This window comes from Callorhinchus milii, unplaced genomic scaffold (genome assembly GCF_018977255.1).
Source record: "Callorhinchus milii isolate IMCB2004 unplaced genomic scaffold, IMCB_Cmil_1.0 Scaffold10, whole genome shotgun sequence".
NCBI lineage: Eukaryota > Metazoa > Chordata > Chondrichthyes > Chimaeriformes > Callorhinchidae > Callorhinchus > Callorhinchus milii.
The window spans coordinates 14127357-14141743 of record NW_024704751.1 but is presented as its reverse complement, the minus strand read 5'-3'; the positions used below and the strand labels follow the sequence as shown (position 1 = coordinate 14141743).

Genomic DNA, 14387 nt, shown 5'->3' with positions numbered 1-14387 from the left:
ATATTGTGAAACCTTTGACACTGACACGTCTACAATCCTCCTTGGTTAAAGTGTTGTATACTGCAAATGCTAACTAACTCCCTGTTCCTTCTCTTTCCCTCTGAATAATCAAGCTTGGCTAAGAGAGACCCATTGTCACATGGGCCTGGAAGGTTAACACTGTGAATGACACCAATGCATAGTGGTTCTGCTAAATTCCCCTCAGTTTTTGGCAATCATATGCAGCATTGTTTTTTTAATTGGGGACGGGGCGAAATTACACTTTAAAAGTGATGTCTGGGACCAGCCAGAAGAAGAATCATCCTTTCCCCTGTCCTGTATATTCCTATTTTCCATAAATTTATTGGGATCCCATCTGTATCCTGGCTCAAATTCTGCTTACGCCAGACAAAACCAGGATTTGCACCCGAGACCCGAAATTCCTTCAGCCATTCTTAGCCTCAAGACCATTTCCTCTTAATTTTTCTTTATCATAGTGGAATGAAGGTGAGAAGCGTTACTGCTTCTGCTCAAGTGGAATGTTTAAAGGCGGGACGCAAGAGGGGAAAAGGTTGGAAAAAGCTGAAGATCAATCAATTATCTTCACTTGAGAGGAACAATGAACACAAAGGAACTCCTTACAATGAGCAGTGTTGCTCTGACCTTAGCTCAAATGTAGGTAGTTATTATGAGCGGGAGAGCAGGGAGAAAGGGGTGGGGGAGAGAATTACAGCTGGCTCTAGATTTAATGGGTTGCATTTTAGAGCGTACAGAATTTGGCAAATTCGTAAACATGGCCCGAAGCACTCTGAGATGCTACCCCCCCGCCCCCTCCGAGAAGGGTGCTATATAAATGCAAGTTGTTGTTGAACTTCAAAGCCTTTATTTCTTCTTCTTGTAACTTTCAAAAGAAACTCGAAGAGAAAAGCAGCTTCGAAGTTGAGCCCGAGTTCAATGACTTGCCGAAATCCTGGGCCTTCTAAAATGCTACGAAAGCAAGAGTCACGGGATTTGGATGGATACTTGTAAAGAAAAGAACTTGCGAGCCTATGGGGGAGTGGGTCTAATTGGATAGCTCTTTTAAAGAGCTGGCACCGGCACGATGGGCCAAATGGCCTCCTTCTGTCCTGTAGGATTCTACGACTTTAGAGGAAATTGCGCTTGCTATTGGTTTTAGAATCGAGAAGAAATCGTTAGTGTCCCTTTTCCGATGTCTGCACGTTACTGAGCGTAAAGTCCCTAACAGTTTGGGATTCCAGCACATGACACAACCCCCCTTTTTTCCTTTTTCTTTAAAAATACTTTTTTTCTCTCTTCTTTTTTAAAAAAAAAGAAACCTTTCACCAAGTACAAATAAAAAAAATTATATACACAAACGGTTTCCTACTCTGGGATAATTAATACTCAATTCCTCCCCCCCGCTTTCATTTCAAAGAGAGGTTGCGAAATAGTTCCACCCCACCCCACCCCCTCCAATCTATAAAATCAAGTATTTACATTTCTGCCACCTCCACCTCCGAAATCTTCTGCCGCAACAGTGAAATGGCTTCAAACGCTCCATCTTGTGCTAAATTATGCTTGGATTTCTCATATTCTCTCTCTCGCTCCAAAACGATGCTTTCTCGATGCTCCCGGATTCTGGGGATTGTTTTGCGTCTCTCACTCTCTTTCCTCCCCGTGCCCCCCCCACCCTCCCCCCACCTCCTGCACCCCCCAACTCCTCGCCCAACCTCCGCTCAGTCTGTCCTGGCTTTGGCAACGAATGGTGTCTCTCCTACCCCCTGAGTGTGGAGTTTGCAGCTGCCTCTTTCGTTGAGTCGATTGCAAACCGCTGGCTGGGTCCTCCTCCCCAAAACACAATCAACCTCTAGAAAAATATACATGTCGCGTGATTGCTTTAGTTCATATCATGTACAAGATGAAAAATGATCCCCTATAATGCAGAAGCTTGCGCAGTGCCTTATTAACACGATGATTTGGAGTGCTGCTTTCAAGATAAACCAGCCAGGGCCTCACCGTCTGGAAGTCATCCTTATTTGCGAGAGAATACCCTAAACAAAACAGAGAGAAAACAAATATTGTTATTATTTCCAGGTTGGATGTTTGTGATGATGATGATAATAATAATCTTACTTTTGACATAATCCAGAGTAAAATGGATTGTTCGCTTCAAGGTTGTTTCGGGGAAGTTCAACGCGCATGCAAACTGTTTGCCAAGTTCACCCCACAAAACACGGTCGCTCCACTTTACAACAAAACCAGGTGAAGCACTTTTTTGGGGGAATCCTCCCGACCTGAAAACGGCTGTACCAAATGCACAGATTATTATTGTTGTGATGCGGGGCCTTTCACGTCAAGAGGACGTCTCAAAGCGCTTTGCAGGATACACTGTGAAATGGAGTGACCGTGTATCTTGTGGGTGAGGAGCGTGGCTCAGCCAATCTGTGCACAGGGACATCCCCGCAAGCGCGCGGGAAGCGAGCGACCGATTTGCGCTCTGTGTGAGAGGCACTATATCAATGCAAGCTGTTGTTGTAGTTGATTTGTGTCCGTACTATTGGTGTCTTGTCTTCAGACTTGGTGCCGGGCTGGTGCACGGGGCTGCCGAGTGCATTTTTTTTCAGTTCAACTTTCACAGATTGCCTCTTGCCCGCAGTCTCGTTCCTCGCCAGCCTCTCGATGCTGATATCCGACAAGTATTGCTTTGCCAATTCCTTCTTCTTCAACAATATGTTGGCGTTGTGTATGGAGTACATGTCTGAACTGTCTTGCCCTGTCTGGACAAAGAAGGTTTTAGCACAAGGTATGAGAAGCAACCACACAAAAACACACAAAACATTCCTTGGGCATTCAGATGCTTATCACATCAAATTTTGCCCCAAAAAATTGCAAGTAAAAAATGCATTGAAGCGGTTTGTTTTGAAATGGCTGAGGTGCCAACGAATGCCAACGATGGATTTTGTGAATTCGTCATGACAATCGCTTAGATTTTTCCCGGCGCCTTTAAGCACAAAAATCAAAGTTTTGCTTTTTGTTTTGCTCACAAAGTAGATTTTTTAAACGAAATGCAGCGAATGTGGTTACAGAGCTAATCCTGACCAAAAATCCCCCAAATAAAATCGCTTGCTCATTTTTTCCTGGCTGTTTGCGGGATGTTTGTGGAGGGACACAGTCACTCCACTTTACGGTAGTAACGGTGAAGCGCTTTGAGGCATCTTAATGAGGCGCTACTCTATATTGAATGCATTTGGAACTGATCCCCTGAAGGAAATGGGGGGGGGGGGGGGTGAGATCAAGGAGGGAGAAAAATTGGCTAAGGGAAGAAATGTTAATTAACTTTGCAAATTACTTTAAACTATTTTATCATCAAAGAGCTAATATGTTGCAACCTGCTTTCTTTTCTTTTAAAAAGAAATTCTATAAATAAAACATTTTCTTTCCCTTAAAAAAAAAACAGAAATACATTCCTGTCTTCTGACCGCAGCGCTGGTGAAATGAACCTTCACATTCCCGGCTAATGTTCACGTCTATTGCACAACGGACGCAAAAGGTCACGTGTGTTTCCTCTCCCATTTCTTTTGCCAGCTCTGCTCGGCCGAGCTGTCGCTCTCCCCCAAGTGTGATGTAGATTTCCCCCCCCCACCCCCCCCCCCACCGAAACGACTCGCTTTAGTCGGGCTGACTAATCCGAAACACGTTCTTTTCGAATGATGGCAGATCGAGAATGGGACGTGAATGCTGACGCTGATGCCTATTAAGGTCATCCTTCAAGTGGGGCGGCTGCGGAGCAGCGCCAAAAGGGCAAATTATAAGGGATGCAAGTCTGAGCAGAGCCCCAAACTGGATTCACCAAGTGTTATTCACCAAAGTAACAAAGCAAGATACGTTCACAACAAAGAAAGGGAAGGGAGATACAGTGAACTCCTGATAACCCGTCACTCCAAGGGCGAGGGCTCAGTTCCGAGTGATCCAGAGTGACGAGATGTATCAATACATCAATAAATGCGTCCCTTGTTGGATATTGATAACGGGATGATTTACGTCACCGGGACAAGTTGGGCCAGTCATAGAGCAAGGTCTTGAGATGGACCTTGAATTAGGTAAGGGAGGGGGTCGAGGGAATGGGACTGTGGGATGGAGTTCCAAAGGACGGGGGGCAGAATGCGATAGTGGGGCGAGTGGGGGGGGGGGGGGGGGGGGCGAAGGGGGTGGGAGAATGGCGCCGGCCAGAGTCTGCCCAACGGAGAGATCGGTATGGAGTTAGCAGGTCGCAGAGGCAGAGTGGAGCAAAGCCGTGAATGATGCGAGGACGAGGGTTTTGAAGCCTATCCTCTGGAGGATGTCCCGGGCGGGGGGATGAGGAGGGGTGTTGGAAGCCCTGGTCCCTCAGTACGAGTGGACTGTGAGGCCACAATGGAAACTCCACCTCGCGGGTCCTTCCCCACCCCCGCCTCGCCCCCTTCTCAAGAACCGCACGCGCCCCCACCCCCCCACTCTTCGAGGGTGCTTTCAATCTCCGCTTCCCCCACCAGTGAAGGTGCCCTCCAAACTTTCAATCCACGACTGTTTGTGGGACGCCGCTGTGCGCAGTCGGCTGCCGTGTTTCACCCCCAAATATACGGTCAATTCATTTTACAGTCTATTCTGTGAAGCGCTTTGAGACGTCTCGAAGACGTGAAAAGCACTATATCAAATGCAAGGATTGTTATTATTATTATTATAAACTCCCCCCCTCCCCCCCCCAACCCCCCAGCTCGGGGCCGGAACACTGAAACGTCCAGTGCCTTGGGAAGTCCTCCCGACGCGAAAGACGCTATACAACTGTAATGTTGTTGTTGTTGTGTGTGTGTCGGGGGGGGGGGGGTGTGTGTGGGGTGTGTGGGGTGTTTGTGTGTGGGGGGGTGTGTGCGTGGGGGGGGGTGTTGTGTGTGGGGGGGGTGGTTGTGTGTGTGTGAGAGTGTGTGCTTGTGTGTGGGGGGTGTGTGCTTGTGTGTGTATGAGGGGGGGTGTGGTTGTGTGTGTGTGTGAGGGGGGGGTGTGGTTGTGTGTGTGTGTGTGAGGGGGTGTCTGTATGTGAGGGGTGTGTGTGTGGTTGTGTGTGAGGGGTGGGGGTGTGGTTGTGTGTGTGTGTGAGGGGTGTGTGTGTGAGGGGGGTGTGTAGTTGTGTGTGGGGGTGTGGTTGTGGGTGGGTGCGGGGGGGGCGGTGTTTGTGAGGGTGTGTGTGTGTTGTTGTGTGTGAGGGTGTGTGTGAGAGGGGTTGTGTGTAGTTGTGTGCGTGAGGGGGGGGGTGTAATTGTGAGGGTGTGTGTGTGTAGTTGTGTGTGTGAGTGAGGGGGTGTAGTTGTGTGTGTGAGTGTGTGTGTGTGTGTGTGGGTGTGGGTGTGTGTGTGTGTAGTTGAGTGTGTGTGGGGGTGTGTGTGTGTGGGTGTGTGTGTGAGGGGGTGGGGGTGCGTGTGTGTGTGTGAGGGGGTGTAGTTGTGTGTGTGAGGGGGTGTAGTTGTGTGTGTGAGGGTGTGTGTGTGTGGGGGGTGGGTGTTGTGGGGGGGGTGAGGGAGTGTGTCTGGGGTTGTGGGTGTGGGGTGAGGGTGTGTGTGTGTGTGGGGGGGGGTGAGGGAGTGTGTGGGGGGGGGTTGTGGGTGTGCGTGTGGGGGGGGGGGGTGTGTGTGTGTGTGGGGGCTGTGGGGGGTGGGTTGGGGGGTGGGGGGGTGAGGGAGTGCAGACAGAGACGCTCCTGTGTAATTAACGGCATTAGTTACCGAGGAGCAGCTGTTGTTGTAATCCGCCACTTTGGCCGCCACAGTGGCTCTCTGATTCCTGCGGCCCCCGGAGTCCGGGGCGTGGAGCCGCGACACCACAGCGTCTTCGGGCCCCGCAAAGTTATTGAGCCGCCGGGAGGAGAGGCCGCCGAAGCCGGGGCCGGGGCCTGGGCCGGGCTCTGGGCCGTCTGAGGCCGGGCAGGAGATGTAGGAGGAGGTCAGCGGCCGGTGGGCGGCTCTCCGGGCCGTGACCCTGGAGAAATCCAGAGCGGCCTCGGGTTTCGCCTCGCCCGCGGCCCGGCCGCTCCTCCAGGCGGGGCGGTCGAGTTCGGCGGCGGCGGCGAGGCCCGGGCTCCTCCAGTCGGGGTCGGGCAGCGCGCTCCGCCGGCTCCTCCAGCCGCCGTTACCGCCACCATCATCGGCGGCGGCGGCGGACGACCTGCTCACCGAGGCCTCAGGCCGCGACTCGACCTCGGCCGCCATTTGCTCCTCTTCCTCCCCCTCGTCCTCGTCGTCGTCCTCCTCCTCCTCCTCCGTCCCCTCGTCGTCGCTGTCCGAGTCCGGCGGCTTCATGGTGATGTCGCTGCGGGGGATGGAGATCTCGTACTCCATGTGGAGGCCGCCGCCGCCGGGGGGGCCTCGGGCCTCGGGCGCGGCCGCCGCCGCCGACGTCCCCGCCGGCGGGGCGATGGTGATGCGGCCGGTCGACGTGTGCGTCTCCCTGACCCCCCGCGGGCGGGGCAACTCGGCCGGCGGGATGCAGATGCTGCTGGTCACGATGGCTCTCCGGGCCGAGCGGCCGCCCTCCCGCTCCGACCTCTCGGCGGGCCGCCTGAGCCCAAATCCAAGCCCGGGCTCGGGTTCGGGCCCAACCACCGCCGAGGCAGCCACCGCCGCCGTCGTCGTCATCATCCGCTTCTTGTCGATCGCCACGATGGCGGGTTGGATGACGGCCCTGGAGCGCAGGCTCTCCCGCGGGCTGCACACTCTCCTCAGCGCCGGGCCGGAGCCCGAGCCCGGGGAGAAGGGCCGCCATTCAGCGGACACGACGGCCTCCTCCTCCTCCTCCTCCGCCGCCATCACCTCGGCCTCGACCACCACCACCACCACCTCCTCCTCCACCTCCTCTTCGTCTTCGGCCGCGGCCGTCACCACCCGCTCCGCCTGGAGGACGGACGACTCGTGCGGCGGCGGCGGCGGCGGCGATGGCGGCGGCTCGTCGTCGTCCTCCGCGTAGCACCTCACGGCCCGGAATTCGTGACTGGCCTCGCGGCGGTCTCTACGCGAGTAGCGAGGCCTCGCGGGCCCCAGGCTCGGCGGCGGCTCCGGCTCCTCCTCCTCCACCACCTTCTTGGCCGACGAAAGCTCCTCATCCTCGGCCTCAGCCCAGCCCGAGTCGGCGGGCTGCTCGCTGGGGGAGGCCGGCCGCTGCCTCCTGTAGCGGGAGCTCGACTGGGTGTGAGGGGCCGCCGAGCCGTTCAGGAGCCGCGGGGCCGCCGGCCATTCCTCCCCCGAGTCCGAGGCTTTGCTTGGGCCGCCGGGCTCGGGCTGGGAGTAGCTGTTGACCCAGGAGGAGGCGGGCGGCCTCTTCGGGCGCTCGGCAGCCACCGTGGGCGGCGGCGGCGGGAGCGGCTCCGGCTTGTACTTGAGGCCGGGGTCGCTGGGCTTGGCCTGGGAGCCCCAGGGCCGCTTGACGCCGGGGCCGGGTTCGTTGGCCGCCGGCGGGTAGCGGCTGAGCACCGAGGGCTGCTCCCGCGGCTTCTTCAGCCTCTCCTGGTCCCTGGGCCCGGAGCCCGGGCCTCTGCCGCCTCCCCCCGGCTTCTCCTCCTCGGGGGCCCTGGGGTTGGACGAGGCCCTGTGCGGCCTGCGGCCGGCGCTCGGGCTGAGCGGCCGGCGGTAGCTCCTGGACCCGCCGTCCTCCTCCAGCTGCAGCAGGTCCCGGTTCCTCGCCCGCTCCCGCTCCGCGGGTAGGCCTCGGCTCCTGGGCCTCTCCGGTCTTGCCCTGCCGTCTCGGGCCTCCTGGCAGCCGGGCTCGCCGTTCTCCAGGCCCGGGCCCCGCCCTCTGGCCGCCTGGAGCCTGAGCTCGTCCACCTGCTCGGCCAAGGCCTTGGCTCGGCTCTGCTCGCTCAGGAACCTCTCCTGGAGCTCGTTGTAGTCGCCTCGGGTCCTCCTCAGGTCGCCCTCCACCGTCTCCAGCAGCTTCAGGCGCTTCTTCAGCTTCTCGACCTCCTGCGTGAGGTCCTTCACCTTGTTGTCCTCCTCCTGGCCCTCCGGGAAGGCCTTGTTCCTCGGGCCGTGGCCGCCCGGCGGCGTCGGCCTCGGCGGGTTGTAGCCCCTCTTGGCCGGGCCGGAGGAGACGGCCTCCTCGATCCGCAGGTCTCCCGTGTAGTTGCCGGTCCTCTCGTTGGCGTTGGCCCTGAGGTTCGACGAGTTCTTGCTCTGGTCCGCGGCGGGCAGCCGGTTGTTCGGCTCCACTTTCCCCGTCAGCTCCTCGGTGTCTTCTTCGTTCCGCCTCAGCTTGTCGCCCGCGGTCCTCCCCCCCTCGTCCGCCAAGACCACGGCCAGCGACTTCAGCTTCTCCAGCTCCTCGATGATGTCCCTCTCCGACCTGTCCAGCCGGCCCTCCGAGGCCTCCAGCTCGTACACCCTCGCCCGAAGCGCCTCCAACTCCGTGGTCAGCTTCCTCGTCAGGTTCTTCTCCTCGTTCAAGCTCAGGCACAGCTGGGTGCAGTCCGACTTGCTCCTGTTAAACGCCTCTTCCAAGCGCTCCAGTTCGCTCATCCTGTCCTGCAGCTTCTCGATCTTCCTCTTCAGATCCTTGCTCAGTTTCACCTCCGCCTCCAACTTTTCCTTCAGGTTCCTGCACATTCCCTCAGCCTTCCTGATCTCCTCGTCCTTCCCCTCGATGGTCAGCATCCTCTTCCGCAGGGTGTCCACCTCGGCCAGCAAGCTGCAGTTGCTGCCCTCGGCCTGCATGATTTTGTCCTGGATGTCCATAAGTTCGTCTTCGTCCTGTGCAGGCTCTTAGTGGTCTCCTCCAATTCATCGATGCGTCGGCTGAGAAGGGTGAGCTTCGACCGCAGTTGCCTGCTAGAGGCGTCCTTTAGCCCCGTTACGTCCGCCATCCCTACCCCTGCAAAGTTCCTGCGGACTCGAGCTCCTTGTTCTGTTTTTTCTCTTCGCTTTTTTTTAAAAAACAAATCCCTGCTCCCTCGTCTGCTTGTTCATGCAGTCTTGTCCGAGCTGTGATCTCTCTCTCTTTTTTTTTCAAACCCTGCTCCCTCTTCAATTGTAAAATTGTCTTTTTAAATACGGTTTTGCCTCTGTTCTTGGTTTCACAGGAACCTTTCCAAATGGCATCGGAAGTGCTTTCTGCCAATCCAAAAGCATCTTAACCTGCAACGAGAGAAGTGACGTTAGAGATGTCTCAGTTATTGAGCATTCAAACATTAACTACTGCTCGCTTTCTTTCCCCCCTGCACTATCTCCCTCCCTTGCTCAGACTCTCATTCCATCTCTATAGCTCTCAGTCATTTCCCTACATGAGGAATACTGTATAATTACTAATTTACGACCCATAAACATCAGTCATTCCCTTCACAGGATGTCGCTGTCTGCAAATTGGCTGCTGTGTTCACCCACAAAATACACAGTCGATACTTTTTTTATAAATTCAAAGGAATTACTGTTCTGTTACCGTTTATTTATTACAACCTTCAGCGTGAAGAAAGCAAAGTCTGGACAGTGGTTGAACTTTTAAAAAGATTCTCATGAATTGATTATTTCTAGGCTAAAATAATGGGGGGGGGTTTGACAATCACAAGAACAATTTGCATTTATACACATCACTCTTAAGCCTTATCACACCTTTGAGACATCTTAAAGGCTTCATTGAATATATTGTAAAGTGAATTGACTATACCATGCAGTGTTATATTTATCCCCATTGTATTGAATTTTACATTTTTGGATAATACTGTAGCAGAGAAATAAACACATTTTGCTTATGACCGGCTGGGATTCTCCATGACTGTGACAACAACAATAATAATACTCCTCACGTCTGATGTAACGCTTTTTGCAGTCAGGAGGGTGTCGCGAAACAGGGTTTGATGCAAAGTGCAGCGACTGTGTTTTCTGTAGATGAAGCTTGGCTTGACTTTGCTTTAAGGGACATTGATTTCCTTGCCGACGCAGTGCTGACAAGGGTGGAAATGAGATGAAATGCAGCTAGTTTATGGCTCTGTGCAGCAATGCGCCTGCTACTGCAGCTTTACCCACATGGCTTGCACGTCAGCAAGAAACAACTTGCCCACAGTTTTCACCCGGCGGGGAAGGGGGGAGGGCAAGGTACAGGAGGTGGGCAATAACTGCCACTTGTGTGCAGAAGGTTTATTAATAAAATAAATTCCACTCATCTGTAGTGATTGAGTGAAGCCATTCTGCAGCAATTTAAATGTAATGAATCATTATAATCCTTCCATTTGACACAGGCCTTTCACATTGGAAACGTAGAAACAGGAGTCGGCTATTCAGCCCTTGACCCTGTTCTGCCATTCTGTAAGATCATGGCTGATCTGTACCTCAAGTCTAAATACCTGCCCATGCCCCTGATCCCTTAATACCATGACCTAACAAATATCTATCCACCTCAGTCGTGAAGATGTGAATGGATCCAGGACACACGTCTCAAAGCGATTCACAGGATTTACTGTAAAGTGCAGTGGCTGTGGATTTTGTAGGCAAATGTGGCCAATTTACACATTTCCAACATCCACACAAGGAGTCATGAGATGAATGACCGATTTTATCTCGGGGATTGTTGGCCAGGACACAGGGAAAGAAACGCTCCCTCATGTCAGGCTGGGGCAATGGTAGCGCTCTTGCTTCTGAGTCAGAAGGTTTGGGAGTTCAAGCCTCACGTCGGCGCTTGGAATCACATTATCTAAGATGACACTCCAATGCAGTGATGGGGTGGGGTTGGGGTTTGTTGTCAGGCGCCGTCCTTCGGATTAGCGATTAAAGCAAGATCCTGTCTGCCTGTTCAGTTGAATGTTAAGGATTTCATGGCACTATTCAAAGAGAGAAGAGGGATTCTCCCGGTGTCCTGGCCAAACCCCCGAGATAATGGTCACTCACTCCATGGCTGTTTGTGGGACATTGCTGTACACAATTGGCTCCTGCAATTCGCTCACAAAATACACAGTCAATCCACTTTATAGTTTACCCTGTGAAGTGCTTTATAATAATAATAATAATAATAATAATAATCCTTGCATTTGATATAGCGCTTTTCACGTCGGGAGGACGTCCCAAAGCGCTTCACAGAATAGACTGTAACGTGAATTGACTGTATGTTTGTGGGCGAACGCGGCAGCCAATTGCGCACAGCAATGTCCCACAAACAGTCGTAGATTGAAAATGACCAATTTATTATTGTTTGGGGTTTTGGAGGGATTATTATTAGGCTCTGTGTGGAGTAAGGAAACTTGCCCAAGGTTTCGCCCTCTGCCTGGAATTGAACTCAGGTCTCTCACTTGCAAAGCGAGTGGTCTAACCACTGAGCTACAGGACTCCACTGTATTGCGTCTGCGAGATGCCTCAAAGCGCTTCGCAGGATGCCCTGTAGAGTGGAGTGACTGTGTATCTTGTAGCTTTGGGACGTCTTGACGTGAAAGATGCTTTATCAAATACAAGGATTATTATTATAAGTGGGATCTTCAACGTCCATCTGAACAGGGCACAGACGGGACCTCGGTTTAACATCTCATCTGCTCAGTTTAACCTCTGACAGTGCAGCACTCTTCCCCCTTCCCCCAAAAACTCTTATCAGAGCATCATCTTAGACGATGCGAGTTCAAAGTCCTGACTTGGGGGCCTGGAACCCACAACCTTCTGACTCAAGCGGTGAGACTGCTATAAACTGAGTCGGGCAACAGACATGGGTTGTCAGTCTGTCATTCCCATCCTGCATGAGTTAAGATTGTCAGTGGTTTTTCAACCACTTTTAACAGCACCTTATCAAATGGAAATAACATGTCCCTGGCTCTGACCTGGGCTTACATTATTTAATCATTTAAAGTGATTGCCCCTGTCCAGAGATGAACCGTGCTCCGCTCAATCTAATTAATGCCGGCTTCATTTACACCACCTCATTGATCTGTAGCGAAAGGGACATAAATGCTAAGTAAGCATTGACCTGCATTGGTAGAAGTTTGCTCTTTACTGGGAAAGACAGCTGTGGTCCCTAGAGGACCTCAGTCCCGAGGAGAAATCCCACCCAGCCCTAGACTACTCCACTCGATGCAGCGTCTAAGAGCATCCAGAATTGGGAAATTTCCTGAATCCGTCAAATTACTGAATTAATCAAATTCCAGAATTCCAGAGTTCAACCTCTTAACTTTGAATCTGTGTTTTTCTTTCTCCCTCTCACCTCCCCTCACTCACCACCACCATGCAATAAAACTCAATCCAGCAATTTGCCAAATTCTGGACGCTTAAAACCGTTAAGTTCATAGAGTAAATCTAGATCCAGGTGGAATGTCCTCTTCCGATTCTCCCTCACCACCCACATGCACACACACAACTCCATAATTTCCTCCTATTATAGAATAAAATTGAATTTAAATCATGTTACAATTACACACCAGGTGGGTTGGGGGGTGGTGGGAGGATTGTCAGATGTGGTATGGATTGCAGTTGACCTGTGGTCTGTTTATCAAGAGGGTCCCTTGGCTGCTTGGTATTCAAGTATTACAGCACACTCAGCATCCCCTCTCCAGCTCTCTCGGCAAGGTCACCCCTGCTCTGCAAAGCGATGCAGTACAGTAAAGTGCCTCTTCTTGGCTGCGTACAACTGGACGCATATATATATATATATATACACACACAAAAAAAAATACAGAAGCAGCAGCTAATTTTTTCCCACTGGATTTGCTTTTTGCTGAATCCCCCACTCACCCCCTCCCAGATCAACTGCTTCCCTCGTAAGAATCACGGCGATTTTGGCTGCGGTCGTCTTCTGCCTGGTGTGAGAATGCGGTCTCCCCATTCTCCCCGAAGACCCTGCAGATATCAACGCCTTTTAATAATCAAGACGATATTTTACCCTTGCAAATGATACCCAGGGCACTACAAGGACCAACACATCTCTGCCAAACACCAGATTGCGTCTAGCAATTACACCTTAACATCAATAAATGTGGGTTCCAATAGAGTTAATAACCCCCCCCGCCCGCCCGCCCCCCCACACACACATATACACACGCACACATACTTACCTGTGAGCACCAGCCCGCTGTGTTGCTGCCACCGTCCTGATCTTACGAGACTAGGCATTGTCCCAGTATTTGCTAACACTGAACTAAATACATTGGAGACACAGCTGAGGTCAGTGTGTGTACCACCAGCTTGTTCTCTCTCTCTCTCTCTCTCTCTCTCCCTCTCTCTCCGCAGAATGCAACCACAACTATTGACACGGAAAAGTCCTCTGTTTGACCACCAGAAAAGCTTGCGGACTTCTTTCTGTGTGTGAAAGCCTCTAATTAACAATAAAAAAAGGCTCTTACTGGGTCCTTGCTGACTTCCTGCCTGCCCTGGAATTGTTAACCATGACAAAAGGTAGCTGCCAGTCTCTCCCTCCTGCAACAACTTGCATTTACATAGCACCCTTCATGGGGGGTGGGGGGGGCGGCATCGCTCTTCCCCCTCCCTCCCTCTCTCAAAGAGAAACACGCGCACATGTACAGAGGCAATGCAGTAACCAATTTGCACACAGCAAATGTCCCGAGCAGCGACAAAGTGAACGATTAACACCGCCTCCCCCTCAACCAGCTCCCAAAGGGTTAATGGGCTCCTCGGAGATAAACTGCGGACACGTCTGGATGCTGTTGAAAACCTCCACTGGAGAGGGCTACTATGGGACACCCTTCGATCGCCGGGCTTCACATTCTCCAAATGAAAACAAAGCCTTTAAACAGTTTGTGACCAACACTGAACAAACAGACACCGCCAAACAGTTTGCCCCCTCTAACTGACGCGCACCGCTTTCTCTCGCCTGAATTATTAATGAGGTGAAATTAAAGGCAAAACCATCTTTTTTCTTAAAAAAAGAGAGAAGGAGCTAAATTCTCAGAACGTCACCCTGCTCTCCTGAGAGCTGTTTTGCCCGGGAAACTTCATTTTCTTTTAACTCCCACTTCTGCTCTCTCTCTCGCGCTCTCTCTCGCCACATAATTCCCTCTGTCCTGGGAGCTGGTAATGTTGTGCCAAAAAGTGGTCCCATGGGTTTTTGCTCAGTATTAATATTATTGTTATTTAACTCCACTAAAGTTGTGCCCTTACACACCAAGACTGACCACAGGCTGTAGCCAATTTGCACACAGCAATGCTCTGCAAACTGCCACAATAATAGTAATAACCCTTGAGACGTCTCAAAACGCTTCACAATATATGCTGTGAAGTGGGTCGGCTGGGAACATACCAACAATGTAGTGCTCCATCACCACAACCCCCCCCCCCCCCCCACCCCAGCACTGTGCTTGAGAGTCAGCCTGGACTTTGGGAGCTCAATGTGCGGAGCTCGAACCCACAACTTTCTGACTTGGGAGGGTGAGCGCGCTCCCGTCCCGTCTGGGCCACGCTGACACACCT

At 52.5% G+C, this 14387-nt stretch overlaps 1 protein-coding gene across 1 annotated transcript; it reads right to left on the bottom strand.

Moving 5' to 3' along the window:
- Positions 1–1761: 1761 nt before the first annotated feature.
- On the bottom strand, positions 1762–13399 carry luzp1 (leucine zipper protein 1). The gene is given in 6 exon segments (XM_042338591.1): positions 1762–2030; positions 2535–2756; positions 5736–6830; positions 6888–8746; positions 8749–9131; positions 13016–13399. Coding segments are annotated over 5 exon segments (3327 nt in total). The 5' UTR covers positions 8861–9131; positions 13016–13399; the 3' UTR covers positions 1762–1991.
- Between the last annotated feature and the right edge of the window lie 988 nt (positions 13400–14387).